The sequence below is a fragment of the Zonotrichia leucophrys genome, chromosome 1A, assembly GCF_028769735.1.
Source record: "Zonotrichia leucophrys gambelii isolate GWCS_2022_RI chromosome 1A, RI_Zleu_2.0, whole genome shotgun sequence".
Taxonomy (NCBI): Eukaryota; Metazoa; Chordata; class Aves; order Passeriformes; family Passerellidae; genus Zonotrichia; species Zonotrichia leucophrys.
In genome coordinates, this window is record NC_088170.1 from 65,692,047 (window position 1) to 65,709,448 (window position 17,402).

At 43.2% G+C, this 17,402-nt stretch overlaps 1 protein-coding gene across 5 annotated transcripts; it reads right to left on the reverse strand.

Annotated features, from left to right (window-relative positions):
* Positions 1-312: 312 nt before the first annotated feature.
* Positions 313-16,684, reverse strand: OPTN (optineurin). 5 transcript variants are annotated; one of them, XM_064703021.1, is made up of 14 exons: positions 16,575-16,684; positions 15,757-15,933; positions 13,871-14,073; positions 11,578-11,724; positions 10,449-10,525; positions 8,266-8,397; positions 7,110-7,191; positions 5,748-5,863; positions 4,937-5,086; positions 3,884-3,977; positions 3,074-3,232; positions 2,274-2,404; positions 1,455-1,531; positions 313-1,306 (listed from the first exon to the last, which is right to left on the reverse strand). In XM_064703021.1, the coding sequence occupies exons 2-14, from the start codon at positions 15,920-15,922 to the stop codon at positions 1,185-1,187; spliced, it is 1,656 nt and encodes a 551-aa protein (XP_064559091.1). In that variant the 5' UTR covers positions 15,923-15,933; positions 16,575-16,684; the 3' UTR covers positions 313-1,184. The 5 variants fall into 5 exon arrangements, with proteins under 5 accessions (XP_064559091.1, XP_064559089.1, XP_064559090.1 ...); XM_064703019.1 differs by having other exon boundaries at positions 1,455-1,534; XM_064703020.1 differs by having other exon boundaries at positions 8,266-8,400.
* Between the last annotated feature and the right edge of the window lie 718 nt (positions 16,685-17,402).

Genomic DNA, 17,402 nt, shown 5'->3' on the forward strand with positions numbered 1-17,402 from the left:
ATAAATATCTCTTCACAACAGGCAGCTCTTGTGTTACCTGAAATTATGGATGAAGCTATAGATGAGCTATAACAGAAAAAAAGAATCCAGAATCTAAAAGTGATAATTAAAACAACAGTGACAACAAGCAAAGTAAAAAACTTACTCAAATTACAAAGACAAAAAAGGGATTTTCTCCTTTTTGTTGAGATAAAAACACCTGGGAGGACAAGAATAGAACTAATCCACTACAGTTGTTTCTACACAAGCTTTTCAGACATAGGAATTTGAAATCCTGTTCCAGTCTCCCATGTACATATAGGCACAGATAAATTCATAATTGTAGTAGATTTATTTTGATATGTGAAAATCCACTACACTCTTTTTAAATTAGGTTACATCCATCTCAGTGCTTTCCACCACAATACTGTACAAGTTCAAATGCTTGTATTATAATAAAGAAAAATTAAGACAACATCATAAAAATGAACAGTTCTATAAAACCAAGTGACTTGAGTACAGCAGAAGCTACATGTATCAGACCTAGCTGATCCGTTTTAAACCTTACCCACATCTGGCTAAAGCAAGGAGTTACATAAGCCATCAAAAATGTAACATCAGATTAGTATGGTCACAAGGGCAGCAATGAAATGGCCATCTGGAGAAAGATCAGGGTTCACCTCACATTCTCGATGAATACAGCACTATTCCATTTTGCTGAAAGCTCCTCAAACAGCTTTTTTTGTGTATTACTTTCCTGGTATATAGTATGTAAGAGATGAAGTATTTACAGGCTCACATTTATTTTATATATATATATATATATATATATATATTTGATCAGCAAATATCTCATCTCTCCTCTGACTTCAGTGATTCAGCCCTGTTCTGCAGAGTAGCCATGGAGCAGAGCACTTCAGGGGAATGTTCCTGAAAGGTTTCATAGCAGCAGACACACTGCAAGTTCTGTACCACATCCATGTTGTTAATCTATGAAAACTCCTTCCCTAAAGCAGATTACAAGAAGATTAGTCACTACAGGACATGGGAAGAGTTTTTACCCTTTTCCCATTGAATTAGCAAAGCAAACTCCTGAAAATCTCCTTCATAGGACATAAGAGCTGAGCATTATTTGAGCAAGAAGGAAAAACTCCCAAGTGTTTGGCAGGTAAAATTCCAGAAGACAAAGAACTGGAGGGCATCACTCAATTAATGCAGTCCATAACATGAATCTGCAGTGTGTCCAAATCAGGTAGAATTTCTTCACATTTAGGACATGCATAAATAGAAATATTCCGCTGCTCTGGCCAGTCTTGACTATTGGTTCCTGCAAGCAGAGAAGATAAATGATGAACTATTGTATTACCTTATTTTGCTCTCTGCAGAGAGATAACCACAGGGAAGCTGTCTGCAGCCAAGCAGAGCTGCTGTAACCTGCCCCTGCCCCTGAGGGCTGGAGAAGGTGCCTGCAGTACCTCTTTGGACAAGGCGAGGTGAGCGCTCCCCATCCGGCATCCTGGCTCCATGGCGACTCTGCATCTCTGCCAGAGAGCTTCTGTGGGTAATAAACAGGTCAAGGCTCTGAAAACAGACTCCTGTCAACTGGCCATGCATTTAGTTCATAACTGCTGCTCAGAAACAGGGCCTAGAAATGCCACTGCTTTGTGAGATCACGCCAGAGGTCTGCTGAAATCAGGGTCATGCAAGTGACGCCAGCAGCAGGATTTGGGCAGTCACACACCTAGGGATCCAGGGCACCCTTCTCTGGAAAACTCCAAGGACTCTCAGCTGTTCAGGGAAAACTGCAAATTTGCTTTAAGTAGAAAAGCAAGTTATACCATAAAAAGGACTCAGTGTGCAGTTAATGTGAAATGGAACTTGATTCAACTGCCACAGTACTCAGAACTGTGTATTCACCACTGCCTCCTGGAGAAGCAGCAGATATCCCTGGCACACATGCAGGAAGATTTGCTGCAGAATCACAGCTAAAACTGAGGCCAAAACCCAAAGAAACTCACATGGATCAACTGGGAGCATTTACCAAGCATGCATTATCCGAAATGAAAACTTACTAAGGCACCCAATTAAGAACTAACACACTTTACAGAGATTCTACCAGAAAACTGAGAAGTCAGCCAATTCTTATTTTTCCTCCTTTTAGATTCAAATTAAGTAAGAAATGTCTGCAAAGTTATTTGCCTTTCTACTGAGATGCTCACAAAGACAACGTTGGTCAACACCAGAACAGAGTAACAGGACAGTGCAAAGGCAGCTCAGCCAAATTCTATTCTCACCGGCCAAGGTCTTCAAAATTTTGTTGCTCTTTTAGTAGGTATGCCAGCTGGACAGCCAACTGCTCCTTCTCCTCATGGATCTTCTCTCTTGCTGCCCTCTCAGCATGGAAATCAGAACAATAAACCTCCATCTGATCAGAGAAATGAAATCAGGCTGAAAATTTGTAACTTTGAACCATATTTGTATATTACATGTCAAAATCACAAATCTGTATCATAATCTGCATCTACTCAAAACACACAGACTGCAAAGCCAAGACCTGCCCTTCTCCCAAGGTGAAGGAAACCAAATGCTTTCTGGACTCTGTAAAAGATACTCTGAGTGCCTTACCTGGGACACAGGTATTGCCTCTGCTGTACAGAGGCAGAAAGGAGGCACAGACAAGCAGTGAGGAGGTGACTTGACTGATTACACTGACATATCTGTGGTTCAGATAGTGGAACCAGGCCAAGATGCCAGTTCTGTGCCTTAAATGTGAGGCAAACCCCTTTTACTCACTTAACACATGCTGGTTTGAGTAAAATCATTCCTAAAACATATGCAGTGATTCTTAAGCCAGTGGTTCTAAACACACATTTACTCCCAACTTCTGTTTGTTATGCCAGACTCCAGCATACACAGTTCCTCCTAGAGCCCTAGAATACAGTGGGCAAAGGCTCTGCAAGACAAGCCAAAGTAAGGGCTGTTATGCTTTCAAGTTGAGAAAACATATTCAGCATTCCAGAGTGAGCCATTAAATACCTCCTGGTTTCTGAATACTGGGTGGGGAAGGAGCCAGTTTGTGTAAAAGAGCTGATACCTGAGCACGGAGCACAGACATAGTTTCAAGGTCCTCCTCTTGCTTAGCAATTAGCTGCTTCATTTCATCTATCTGGAGCTGCTTTGCAGCAAGGGCTTGTTCTGCCAACTCCACCTTTGCTGTCAGTTGTTCCACCACAGCTTTATCTACTCTGTCCAGCTGCAAAGAAGAATTGTGATTACGACATGAACTCCTTGAAGTGAAAGTTTGCTTCTTACTCCTCCTGTCCTTGGAAAAGGTTCCCATTTTGGTCACCAAAGGAACTTGGACTAAGACAGCAGTGGTGACTGATATTTTACCTTAAAGATTAGTTTTGAGCTTTCAAACTACATTGTATCAAGTTAACAGACACCCCCCTAGTGGACACTGTAAAAGATGTTTTCCCAGTTTCTGAAATTACACAGAACAATGTGGCACTTCCACGGTGCTTCAGTTCCTAACAAGGCCTCACTGTGGCAGGCATTCTATTTAAGAATACAAAAATGTTTAGAGATTTACCTTCCCACATTTTTATAAGTGATGCTGCAAGAACACTGATGTATCTATCACTTCTGTCTGAGGACTCTGTGCTGCACTGCACTGCAGATTAGACCTTACCCAAAAACACCATGGAGGTACTGATGTGTGAATAAAGTTTTCTATAACTGACAGCACAGGATCTGTGTTTATCAGAGCAGTGCTGCTATGTTGCATGTAATTATGCAGAAGGGATGACAGTTGTTTCCTGACCAAATTTGATTTTAAAGATGTTCTCCCATCCCTTCCCCCTCACCCCTAATTAATTATGATTTCTTCTTGTGATGAGTTTACCTCTTTGAGTTTCATTTCATCAATTTTTTTCTTTGCCTCAGTGAGTTCTGGAAGGAGTTTGCTATATGAATCCTGGAGGTTATTGTATCTTGTCCTGTTTATGATAAGAAAAGAGATGAAAATTTCAAACAATTATCTGAAATCTGAATAATGTTAGAACTTAAAAAAAAGCCACTACCAGCTCCTTACAAATCAGCGTGCATTTCTGGTGAGAAAAAGTCATGCCCCATGTCTCAACATCTCCCTTCCTATGAGTTGGGTGCTGCTCTATCCATGGACTGAGTCAAACCAGTGTCCTTACTGATCACTGCATTTCATATGGAAGAATCCATCACTCGGTTTTTTTATATGAAGCTCACAAATTCTGTTCAATGTAACACCCTTCTTAGGAAGACATCCAAGTCTTGATTCAGACTTCAAGTGAAGGAGAATTTATCAGACACAGACTCTGAAGACAATGAGCAGCTTCTGCAGCAGCTGAAGATGTGTCCTTCAGGAAGTTCAGCCTCTCTGACCAGCTTGGACTGACATTTTCACACTCCTTACATGGCCTGCACATGAAAGGGAGCAGGGAGCAAAGCAAACAGCCTCTCTTTACCTCAGCCTGACCACACACTCGACTCGCCTAGTGCAAACACATTGTAGGGATTGCAGACCTCTTCATTAATGTCACTTTCCCAGCACTGTCAGCACCTGACTTGTCCCTGCCCTCCAGGATGTGTCCACATTTACCCCTGCTGGTCAGTGGCACAGCTGTTAGCACTTCTCTGCTTCCTCCACTTCAATGTTACAGCCAGCTCTATTCCACCTTGGACTTTATGGTTAAAGGAACATACAAGTCAGAGTTGACAGCTCAAGTATTCCTAAGTGAGGGGTTCAGTAGAGGAAAGAATACAGACTTCTACTTCATAATCTACAAACACAGCATAGTTTCAAAGGGTACAGGACACAAAAGTAGTATTTCAGATTCAATTCTCCTTTGGCTGGGTTCCCTTGGACTTCTCTTCTTCACTGACAATGCCGTCCTGGAATACAAAACCAAGTCATACTCACTTTTCTTCATGTGTCTTGGCTTGTTCCAGCTTGACCTCTGCCTGCATGCTCTCCACCTGAAGTTCCAGCTTCTTGATGGTGTATATCAGCTGCTGCTTCTCCTCCAATTCTGATGCAGCAGCCAAGCTTTTTCTTTCCAGTACCTGGCACCTGACAGAAAAGAAAAAAAGGTTGATCTCTTCTCTCACCCTCTTCTGATGGATTTTTCCCAAGAGGCATATAGCAAAAAGAGTATTTGTTCACTTTAAAGGCTTATTTTGATGAAAAACAGGGAAAGACAAAAACCAGTCTATACACAACCATCAGAAAACAAAGCTATAGAAAGCAACATTTATTGTCTTACTATTATGAATCTCAAAGAACTGGCATTTGACAGGAAACTAAGCAAAAAAAATTAGGGTCTTGTAACCACTTCTATAACCTACACAATTTTCTTCAAAAGCCCAGACAGCTCATGTGAAAAAGTTACAACCAAGTTCCTTGGCTTTCTCCTCTAAAGCCAGAATAGGGATTGATTATGTGAAAGAGAAAACAGAAAAGATTTTTTCTTTACATCATGAAGGGTTACAACCCAAATCTTATAATTCAAGGCACTGAGGTTCTATTTGCAGAACTAGGTTGGCAGCTCAGACTTTCTGAAAATTGCTGTATTTCTGCACTTCACCACTTACAAAGAAGGAGCACACTTTAACAGCACTTCTATGAAACAGTTATTTTAGTTGGTATTTGTAGAGCTGGTGAGTTTCCCAAGATGGGAGTTGTCATACAAGTACTGGGTGTCATGTCAGAACTTTTGCTCTTTAAGCCTTACTTTTCTTGAAGCTTCTTCTGAATCAATTCTGCTTCTTTTAACTTCTCATGGGCTTCCTGAAGCTCTTTAAACAGAGCACAAACTTGCAGATTCAGGGCTTCTACTTCACTGCCAACCTTTTAAAGAAAAAAAAAGAAAGAAAATTACATATGGACATTTCAAGATAGTAAAGTTACAGGCTAAGAAAGGTAAGTAGGAAGTCTCACTCTAGAGAAAACTGCCTAAGTTAGTTTGCACATATACTCAGTAGTAAGCCCTCATCTACAAGGCTTCACAATTATTTCACACTGCACTCCCCCATTGTTCCACTAAAGATTTACATTTTACCACAGAGGCAGGTAACATGAGCTCTGCTGACAGGAGCCTCTGAAGAAACACAACAGTGAACATGGAAACAGCTGCCAGCACAAGGGCTGACCTCAGTGTCCACTTCAATGAGGAGTGTTGGGCCCAGGCTGTAACTCAGGCAAAGTGGAGATAAGAGCACTGGAAAACATTAATTAACCACGACATCATCTGCTTTCCCTAGGAAGGGCATCTCTTGGCCTGACTGCAGACTGGTCTTGTTTAACCAACCCAGCCCTGCCCTAAAATACTTCTGACCTTCAGAAGGGCACAGGTCTCCAGCAGGTCCCATAGTGTATTTTCAATTCCCATGCAGCACTTCACAAACTCACACCTCACATAAAGCACTCTTGGCTGCCTGTATTGTGCAGTTGCACTGAGCCAGCATGGATCTCCAGGGCTAAGGGGCTGCACTCTCACCTCACACAGAAACTTACAGCTGCAGGCACAGAAGCTGAAGCATCTGACTGGAGCTGAATCCCAACCCCAGCACTCTTTCAAATCTTAATTGAGAACATCAGGACTAAGTTTCTGCCTGGAACTGTGTCTCAATCTAAAATAGTTATGCCCCACCACTGTAACCCCACTGAAAACATGAACAAACCTAAAGCAGGTGCCATATGAGCTCCACATTTGAAGTTTGTTTTACAATATGCTGTCACTGGATTCTGATCCAAAAGCTGACTTAGGCAGCAGTGAGGAAATTCACACAGTCTAGATGATTTCTGGAGATAGAAATTATTGTATTTCTCTCTGCTTACTGAGCATGGCCAGGGCAATGTGGTCTAACTGCAGTTATGCCAAGCTTCCTGAATACTTGGCCCCCAGTCCCACCCCTTTGCAGTGGCTGCTGGAATGTGGAACCACCTCTAAGATACATCAAGGTTCACTTCCATTACCTGGGCAGGACAATTGCCCTTTGCTCCCTGAGTGCAAGTGGAAATCTAGACCCTGAGGTTGGTGACCTCAACAAGTCAGCTGTATGTTGTTGCATCTTGACTGAGGACAGGAACTTACAGCTTCTGAACTCTCTTCTTCCTGTTCAGTTTGTGTCCCACTCTCCTGGCAGTTTCTGGTCTCCTTCTCCAGCTTTGACAGTCTGGAAAAAAGAAGAGGCCAATAATGATGGATTTGGCTTATGCTTCAGGTGAGATTGTGACTATACAAGGATTTCATGCAAGTGATGACTCTCTTTGTAACATCACAGCCACAGAAAAACCACAAGGCAGAACGGAAAGCACAGACATGCAGGAAGGCCTGCACAATCATGGGGGTTCTTGAAGAACACAAGACACTGTACATTTAATTAAAATGGATGTGTAAGTCTGCAGGTGTGATGAAAGTCATGACACTCAGTCCAAAGGGATCTTTGGTACAGTCCAAAAGTGCCAACTCTTTGGAAACATCATTCTGTTCACTGAATCCAGTGATCAATATTGTCTCTGTTTTCCTGTGGTACTTTCAGGGGCGGAGGTTTCTAAGAATTGTTTGGTTATGGCTCATTACCTCTTCTAGGAAGACCACATAGAAGCAATTACTGTGACACCAACCTTTCATAATAGATAATGTCTTACTCTGTTTCTCTGAAGTGGGGATCTTGAACTGCTTGGGGAATTGGCCACTCCTGAACAGTGGTGCTGATTTACACCCACAGAACTGAGCTGAGACAGACCCTCATACATGTCTCACTGTGAAAACTCTGGAATTAAACTTATTTTAGACATTTCTAAGGAGCTTTTGCAAGCTCACACACTGCTAAATGTAGCATGGCAGTATCACGAAGAGGACCTGTTTCAGACATAGTGATTTGGTTAAGGCCACACACAGAGATGATTCATCCAAAGCCAAATAACTATGGAGGAGTGAATGGGGAGAAGAGCCTCAACTAGTCATCCTATCTTTCTGAATAACCCAGGGATAGTTCAATCCCAAGAGGAAACTGGTCATTTGCCTTGATCTGTGGCACTTCAGGAAATGAAAATAAAATCCCTTGGAAGAAAACTGTGGTTTATCCCTATACAGAAAACCACAAAATATTATTACAACTGAGTGCTCAGGAAATTCCCCAAATCACACTGATATTTCAGCTTGTTGCTGATCATTCAGAGACCTGGTAACTGCAGCAGCCCTGAAAGAAAACAGCTCCAAATGTTACAGTGCACCTACTTCATACCTCTCTCTGTGATCCTGCAGCTCCTCCTCAAGTTTTTCCCTCTTCTGAGTTTCATTTCTAAGGCTGCAGAGCAGCTGGCTCACAGTTAGCTCCTCAGACTCCAAATTCTTCGATTCATCTGCAGATTTGCTCCTGCTTCAAACCAAACCAGACCAGATGTAAATAACAACAGCAACCCCTTTAGCAGCACATTCCCTTAACCCTAATGATGGAATCCAGTCTGAGAGGGCACCAATTCACACAGTGCTGGAAACAGTGCTCTGAGCAAAGGGCTCATTCCCAATTGCCAAGAGCCAAGACCAGCAGCCACAGCCCCTGTGAGTGCAAATGCAGGGCACAGGCAGTCCCCTTCCAGCTGAGGGAACAATTCAGCACTTAAGCAAGGGAAGTCATGACAATACAAAACCCAGTGCACTTATTCTGACCTATTTTGCAGCCCTTTCTGCAAAGTGCTGCTGTCCATTCCTACAAACAACTTTTTCTCACAATAAAGCACAGAACATTTCTACCTCTGCCTTGCTCCTTTATGGAAAAGAAAGCATATCCCACTAAAAATGGTCATCAGAAATTACTTTCTTGTTCAGAAAAAATCTCTTTAACTCTTTACCCTCCTCACATTCTATAGCTCTTTTCAAAATCATATTTTGCTACTGTAAATTGAACCAGAACAAATACAAAGCTCCAAAAAATAGGATAAGTGATAAAATACTGTGTTCCATTATATCCATTTTTATGGCCATCTAGACACAAAGTCAAAATCCCCAAACTGCGTGGATGACAGGCAAGTTACACTGTATATTTCAGAGTCTCAGCTGTAAAACAACATGTGTTAAAAGTTCTGCTCTTGTAGATCAGAAAAGAAAGCAAAGCAGTCTTCTGTGTGCTTCTGAGAGCTAGAAACCTCTGGTGAGCAAAATTCAATACCCAAAAGACAGTGCTCAGCCAGGATATTTTAAGTAAATAACTTTTATCAGGGGATTTTTAGTGCAGTTCTACCCTTACAGAAATAAATCCATCCTGTGTGGATCACATTTCATTGAACCTGTTAACAGCACCCGTCTAAAGTTTCAGCTCTGGACAAAGGCACGTGGTGACACTGGAAATATTTTCAGAGCTACGTATGCCCCCTGTTCTTGTAGATATGGCCCAGATTCTCCTCCAAAGGTAAGCAAGTTCCACAGGGAATGTCTTATAATCAGTGTTCTCACAAGCCACAACTAACAACAAGCTTAATACTTGCAGCTTGGTCTGTGCTCAGCAACTCTTTCAGTTTTGTCCACAACTGTAACACCCTTTTTTTTTCCCTCCTCCAACTTCTTATCTGCATGCTGAGGGACAAGTTTCTCTGATATTACACTGCAGCACTGTTCTCCCTTGCAGTGACATAGGAGTGACAACATGGAGCACAGCTTTCTGGCCTGCTACATCCTTAGCATTTTCTGTATTCTTCCCTTTCAAAAGCAAAGGCACAAAGTAAATAAGAGTTCAGCCAAAACCATCTAGCTGCTAAACTGGGCAGTATCCAAAGTAGAAAGCTGAACAGTATCAGATGTCTATGTCCACGAGGAGTAAAGGTTCAGCCAGGGGCAAGAAAGTCCCTTGTGTCCTGGTGCTGATGTAAAGATTGAATTTTGAGAAGTAACCTGAACAGAATGCTGCTACCTTAAACCCAATAACCTGAAAAGCAAGGACTGTGCTGCACTGTGTGTCTACCCCATCATGGAAACACTTCATACCAGGCACACTCCAACAGGGTCAGATCTGAAAGACTGTAAGACCTCTGACTCTTACCAACACCAGTACAATTGGGTAGAGGACAGATATTCTATTGGATGGTCTCCAATGATTAGGAGGGAACAAGTCCCTGCAGCCTCTTTCTCTTTTCTGTTTGGCCTTCCTTAAAAGCCTGAAGAGCTGGCAAGTCAGAATGTCCACAAATGCCTGGCCAACTTGCCAGAATATGCACTCCCTCTTGTCAGCTAGTAAAAATTGGAAGGAAAAATGTCAGAGAGCTGAGGGTCTTGCTGCGTGCTATGAGGTAGAGCTGCTGCAATGGAGGGGTGCAAAGCCAAAGAAAAAGAGGATTTTCTAGTGCCTTCCTCTTAGAAAGAAATTCCCTTACATTGAAAACAAAACTCAAGGCAGAAGTCTGAATCACACATATCACACAAGAACCTACATACATGTAGACAGCAACATCACTGGGCATTTCACCACTATTCTCTTGATGTTCCTTTGCAGTTCTATTTATTTCCCCTTCCTAGGAGAGAAAAAAACCACTATTAGCTCAGTATTTTATCTAAGCAGAACAGCAGGACTTTATTTATTTAAGGAATGAAGAAAAACAGGGAGAATTGCTATCATGGCAATACAGATAAATTAAAAAACTCCCACAGATAATCTTCATGTTTGGAAATTCTTAATTTAAATACTTCACATGCCTTTCCCTGTATCTCTTCCAGCTTGATTAGAGAATAGGAACAACAATGAGACTTGCCCTTCTCCATTCATCAGCAACTTCCACAGCCACTCTCCCCAGTGAAGATGACTGGGCACACAGCAAGCCAGCAGCACTGCAGGTGACTTTCAGTACAAGCCTAGAGATCACTCTCCAGCCTCCTGAAACAACAACTCTTCTTTCCCTCTAAAAACCCCATTCCTTGACAAACTCCCCAGTCCTACATACCCACTTTGTAGCCCAAAGGAGAATCCTTCTAGCAAATAAAAAGGAGAATGCACCCCTATGTTTTCTCTGACAACTCCAAACAAATTTTAATTACATTTTTAAAATTTCTTGTTGCACATCTACTTTCCAGAGGGATGATATGGGGAATAGAGGGGTAGCAGAGGCTACATTTTCACATTTCAGTTTGTGAAGAGATTCCAGGTACAAGAACAGTAAAAAAAGTACATTTTTTTGCCTCTAGGGAATACTCTCCAGAGTTTTGCACTTAAGCTTTGTTTGCCTGCATCTCTATTTATCTGTCAGTAGGAAGTAAGCCCCATTTTCAAAAGAAAATAGCCCATTTATGCACAGGTGTTGCCTCTTAACAAAAGATAGTTGAAATTTCTGGGAACATCAGTACTAAGACAAGACTTAACATTTTTAATTAGTGCAATAGAGGCTATCCATGAAATTAATTTGCTTAGAGCTTTAGAGTGGAAGGACATAAAATAATTCCAAGTCCTTTAAGACACAAGTGCTCTACGGCAGGAAATCTAGGAATGACAGAAAGAATCAAGGAATGACAGAATTATTTAGCCTGACACCTGACTGCAGGTTACTGCGCTCCTGTTGCTCCCTTTACTTACATTCATCCCAATCTCCACAAAGGAATCCTCTGCTGAGATGTTCAGCTTGAGCTGCAGCTCTGAAATGATGGCGAGCAGATCTGCCTTCTCAGCCTGGAGCCGCTGCACCTGGGCCTTCAGCTGCCTCACCTCCTTCTCGGGAGCCTCCTGGGACAGACACACCCTGTGTGAGCCAACAGCAGGGAACAGCAGCCCAGGAGCACACAGCCTGAACACAGCAGTGCCCTGCATCCCTTCTCTTCCCTTCTCTGAAAACCCCACAGGCAGATCCATAAAGTATGTTCTGGTTCACTCAACAGAAGAAGTCTAAACTGTGAAACCAAGTAATCAAACACTGGGCATCCCATTGCTGGAAAATATGGGACTGGTTCTCTGAATGCACACATAATTAGGATGTAATTTTTTGCCTGAATCTATGCCTTTTGCTACCATACAAGGTATCAACCAACCTCCAAAATTATTGCATATTTTCACACATATCCCTATTCCTCTTCTCCCAAATCTAACCAAGATCCAAAGAAGAAAAGACCAGTGGGCAGAGAGCTTTCCCACACAGCCCATTCTTAGCTTTTCCCCACCTTCTAGCTTCTTTGTAGCCCATTTCCATGTATAAATCCTCCCAATTCCTTGACCTTCATACAAAGTCTTAGATCCCTTCCACAAAGTCTCTGTTCCTCAGAGATTCTCCCCAAACTTCCCTCTTTCCAATTACAATCATCTCCTTTGCCTTTTCCCTTTCTCTAGGTAACTCAAAACCCTCTCTTAAAGCCTCTGCATAACCAGCAAGATTCATTATTTCCTCTCCTTTAAATGCTGCTCCCCATTATGAAACATTTCCCTGTGAGTTTGTTTCTTCCTCACTTTGTAATCTGAGTTTCCACTCCTGATAATGCCTTTATAACAGCACATACCATCAATTCAAATTCTGAACAATTTCTGAAGTCTGAATTATATTCTAAGATTTGATTATGCCAAATCTCCACATTATCTGTGCTGACAGCGTCTCTCATCCCACAACACCACTCTGACCCTCTGCTGTCTCTGATTCTGTGCTTATACTGTAAGAGGATGCATTTAGAGTCAGTTCCAGGGAATAAGAGAGATTTTAGATTTCTCAAGCAGGCTGGAAAACTCTGGCAACAGCATCCTTCAGGCATTCAAAGTACAAGAAGCTCTACAACAGACAGAAAGATTATAAATCCTCTGGCTCCCCTTATAAATATTCCAGATTTATGAAGTTCTGAACAATTTATGAAATCCTGAATTTTCCTGACAATCCTGAAACAAGTTTTCATTCTGTAAAGACTGTGTAAATAATACTTACACAATCACACTATTTAAACATGACTTTCTCCCCCCTTGCATCTTCTGACCTATTGGCCAATTTTGATTTCCATGCTGAAACATTTCTTACAGAGCTCCATCAAACAGTCAGGAGGAAGGGAGAGTCTACTAGTGACTCTGTTGAGAAAAAGGTTAATACACTCATTTCTCATCAGACAATAGAGAATCCACATGGGTCTTGGAAGTACCAGACACCAGAATGCATCAGTTTGGCTCTGCATGAACTTCTTAATTAACTTTTCACATGACCATTTGGGACACAAAGCAGGTTTTGTTTTGATCAGCTTTGCCCACAGATGCCTTCAGTAGCACCTGCAAAATGTTGCCTGGCTACTGTGCAACCACCTGCAGCATTAGAAATGATGTGTAACAGAGCCAAAGGCAGGACACAGAAAGCTCAGTCACACTCAAACAGAGCAGCAGAAGCACAGATCTAATCTGACCTCAGCAAAAGAGCTTTCAGAAAAGAAGGCTGATACAATAAAAATAGATGGCACTTTTTTTTTTTTTTTTGCTTGTTTACATGTCAACTTTTCCCTGGAAACATGCTCCTGGAAACACAATAAAAAAAGCAATTAAATGATCATGAGGGACAGATAATCTAACAAGGGAAGGATAAAGCAAAGAGATATCCAAGAACAAATGAAAAATTAGCAAGAAATGCCACTTATTTATTATGTAAGAAAGTTTAATTATTATTGTTTACTAAATGCTAGCAAAAAAAGGAAATTATCTCAGGTGTGCCATAATTTTCTGTTACTAACTCTGAAAGGCCTCACTTTATAAACTAAGTCAGGTGAAGACTATTTCTTAGAGCTAAGGATAAAAATGGAGATATTAACAAATCTCCAAACCATCCCAGTGTGATGAATCCTAGAATCATAGAAGGGACTGAATGCTCCAGAGTTTCAATTCAAAAGCATGTCAATCTAACCAATTCCTTATTTACCATTTCAGCTCCTTCTTCTCTTTCCTTTAGGCTCTGAAGTTGCTGCTGTAGCTGTTCATTTTCAATGCACTTGGCCTGCAAGCACTGCTTTGCCTCCTTAAACTTTAACTCATAAAATTCTCGCTCTTCTTTCTGCTTCTCTCTCCAAGTGGAAAGTTCCTCATATCGGTCCTTCATAGCTTGGTTGTGCAACTTCATGGCTTCTAAATGGCAGCCAGAGAGAAGACATTGAATCACATCAACACTCTGTCCATGAAACAGCAGATTTCCACTACACTGAGCTCAGCATTCTTCAGCATCAAATGGGTTGGCAATAATTGGGTGTGAAATGTGAGCCTCTGTCTGGCGTACCTTAAATACCAAAACTAAACTTATCATAGTCCATTAGCACCATAATAAACAGCTTTAAATCCACTGCTGAGATCACATGCCCACACTCACTGACTTCTTGACTTTTTCCTAAACCAAGAAGCCAGAAGGATTGTTCTCAAGAGATACTTGGTATCTTGCTGTGTGTGGTACTCACGTGATCAGCCCAAAACTGCTGAACTGAGCTTCTGAAACTACCGAGACTTGGCAGGGAAAACATCCTAGACTGGTGAACTGCTGCATGCAAACAGATGCTATCAAATCAAATGTCTCAAATATGCCCAGCAATGCTCTCCCTCAATGTGCTGTTACATTTTAGTTAAATGGTATGCTCTCTCTCACCCCTCGAAAAGGTACGGTTTATTTGGTTAAGATTCGATTGCAAGCATTGAAATATACCAAACAACTTACAGCCAAGTCAGTTCCCTGTAAGTAACAAAGCCAGTACATAACAGTATCAGTCTTGCAAAATGCTCAAAAGATTTTTAGGCAGAGTCAGTGAAATTATTTTAGACATGCTTTTTTTTTAAGCAAGTAACTCAAAGCTGGTTACTTAAAAATCCTTTATACTTGTACTTTCCAGTAACTTCCATTGCATCCTGATGTCATATGATAAACTGCCCATGAATCCTTCAGGTTATGGAAAAAAAATATAGTCTGGAGAATGATTCTGCAAGTTATGGGTTACAGCAGCTGTAAATGTTACCTTATATAAGACCTTTTAGCAAAATACCAGATGTACTTCTACTAACAACTTTCCTGCTAGATTCCCATGAGACAGAAAAGTTGGACCACGTCCAAAAATGATTCAGGAAGAATTTAAACACCAGTGTAAAATCACAATACAGGAGATATGTGACTCCATGCTCTGCTGTCAAATAAACAGTGAGATACTTCTGTCTTTTACACAGAAAATTTTCAGATCCCCCAGGTTTTGCTCTAACCATTTAAAGGAAGAAATAACTGACACCTAAATTCCAGATCCAGAAGTAAATGTATCTCAAATCATTAGGAATTTTCAGGGAAGGCTACTGGCTTCTCACAGATGTACCCTGCCATAGCCACCATTCCTTTTTGAAGTATGGAAGGTACAGTACCCATCCCTCCTAATGCAGCTTTGGCAAAATGTTTGTAATGGATCAAACAGTTCTACAGTACAAACCAAAATAGTCCTTTAGAGGTTGGTGAGCAAATAGTACATCATAGGAAGAGGTTTTTCATGTCACCCTCTAAAATACACAGTGCTTACATATAAAACTCAAGAGCAAGTAAGCCACCCTTACATTGGGCTGTTCTCCCCCTAATCTACCACACCAATTCAATTTGATGTGTGCTATCAAATATCCTGTTGATGTGTTATTATCAAACTGGCATTGTCACTTGCAGAGTTGTTTATACAGCAGATGCTACCCAGCAAGGGCAGACAAGCACAGAATTCATACTCATAGCACAAAACAAACCCTTCAGAAGAGACTCAGGGCTCTTGCATTTCAAGACCAGCTCACGTGTGCATTCACCTTTTAACTCATTGTTCTCAGTGATTAGTTCTTTCATCTGTTGCACCATCTCTTCCGGGGTGTAGGTGTTAAGGGCTGGGGCTGCCATGCTGTCCATTCCATTTTCCATTTTACTCTTGGAATGCTCTCCATTTTCAGCAGGACGGCCCTTCGACTTGCTGGACATCTCTGAAGCAGCTGTTACAAGGTTTGCCAAGAGCAAACTTTCAATTTCTTGCCCAATTATAAAGAAAGCATTACCACACACGCATTTTATTAACACATACAAGCCACATCCCTTGTCACAGCACACAGGCACCTTCAATCCCTCTATCCCCTCTACACCAGAGTATCCGTGAGTCTACATTAATCCCCCATGGGCCTAAAACACATGATCCCAAAGACGTCTTTCGGCTAACCAACCCTTCCTCAGGAGCGCATTTCTCTGGGAATGAAACGAGAATCCCGCTTCTCCCACTCCCTTCCCATCCCTGACAGCACCCGGGCCCCGCCGCCCGGCCCTGTCGGCGCCCGGCCGAGAGCCCGTTTCCGCTGATTTTTAACTTTCATTTTCGCTTTCTTGTCCCCTCTTTCTGTTCTCCTGCAAACCCCACCCCGGTGCTGGGGAGGCTGCGGTGCCTCCACCCGCCTCTGCCCAGGCACGGCCGCTCCGTCCCTGGGCCAGAGCGGCCCCCGGGAGCCGCAGAACGGCGCTTCCCCGCCTTGCCCTTCCTTCCCGCAGGCCCACCCCGGATCCGCCGAGTCACCGGCCGAGCCCGGCCATGGCGACCGCCACCCCCCCACTCTGGGCTGGCCTCAGGGACCTCGTCCCCACTCACCCCTCACGGCGCGCCCATGGCCGCTCAGCTGACGGACGGAGTGCCCGCCCTCCCCCGCCGTCCCCGCCTCCGCCTCCGCCTCCGCGGGGACTTCCCAGCCCCGCTCCTCCCGCCGCCTCCTGGGCACGCCGCGTTCGCTTCCTTCTCGCTTTCCTGGCTGCTGCCCTGAGGGCCGCCGGCCTGGCGGGGCGGGAACCAAGTCCCCCATGGAGCTGCAAGGGGGCGTGGGGAGCACTGCCCGTGACGGGGAAAAATCCTGCGGGTCCATGAGGTTGGAAAAGACCTGTGAGATCTTCGAGTCCAGTTTATGACTGAGCACCGCCTTGGTGCTGACTGCCACTTCCAGACTTTCCGGGAGAGTGACCCCACCACCTCTCTGGGCAGCCCGTTTCAATGTCGAATCACTCTTTATGTAAAGAAATTCCTTCCATGTCCAGCCTAAACTTTCCCTGGAACAGCTTGAGGCCACGTCCTCTCATCCTGTCGCTGATTTCCTGGCGGCAGGGCCCAACATCCCCCCCGGGTACAACCCCAGGTCAGGGATTTGTAGAGAGCGATAAGGTCACCTGTGAACTTCCTTTTCTCCAGGATAAACAAACCCAGCTCCCTCAGCTGCTCCTCACAGGACTTATGCTCCAAACCCTTCCCCAGCTGCATTTCCCTTCCCTGAACCCCCTCCAGCACCTCAGGTTCCCTCCTGAACAGAGGGACCCAGAACGGAGCACAACACTCAGGTGTGGCCTCAGCCCTGCCCAGTACGAGGGGCAGCAATGGCTTCTCCTGGCGTGAGGCAAAAGACAGGATCGAGAGGGGGGTGTGAGGTGAACA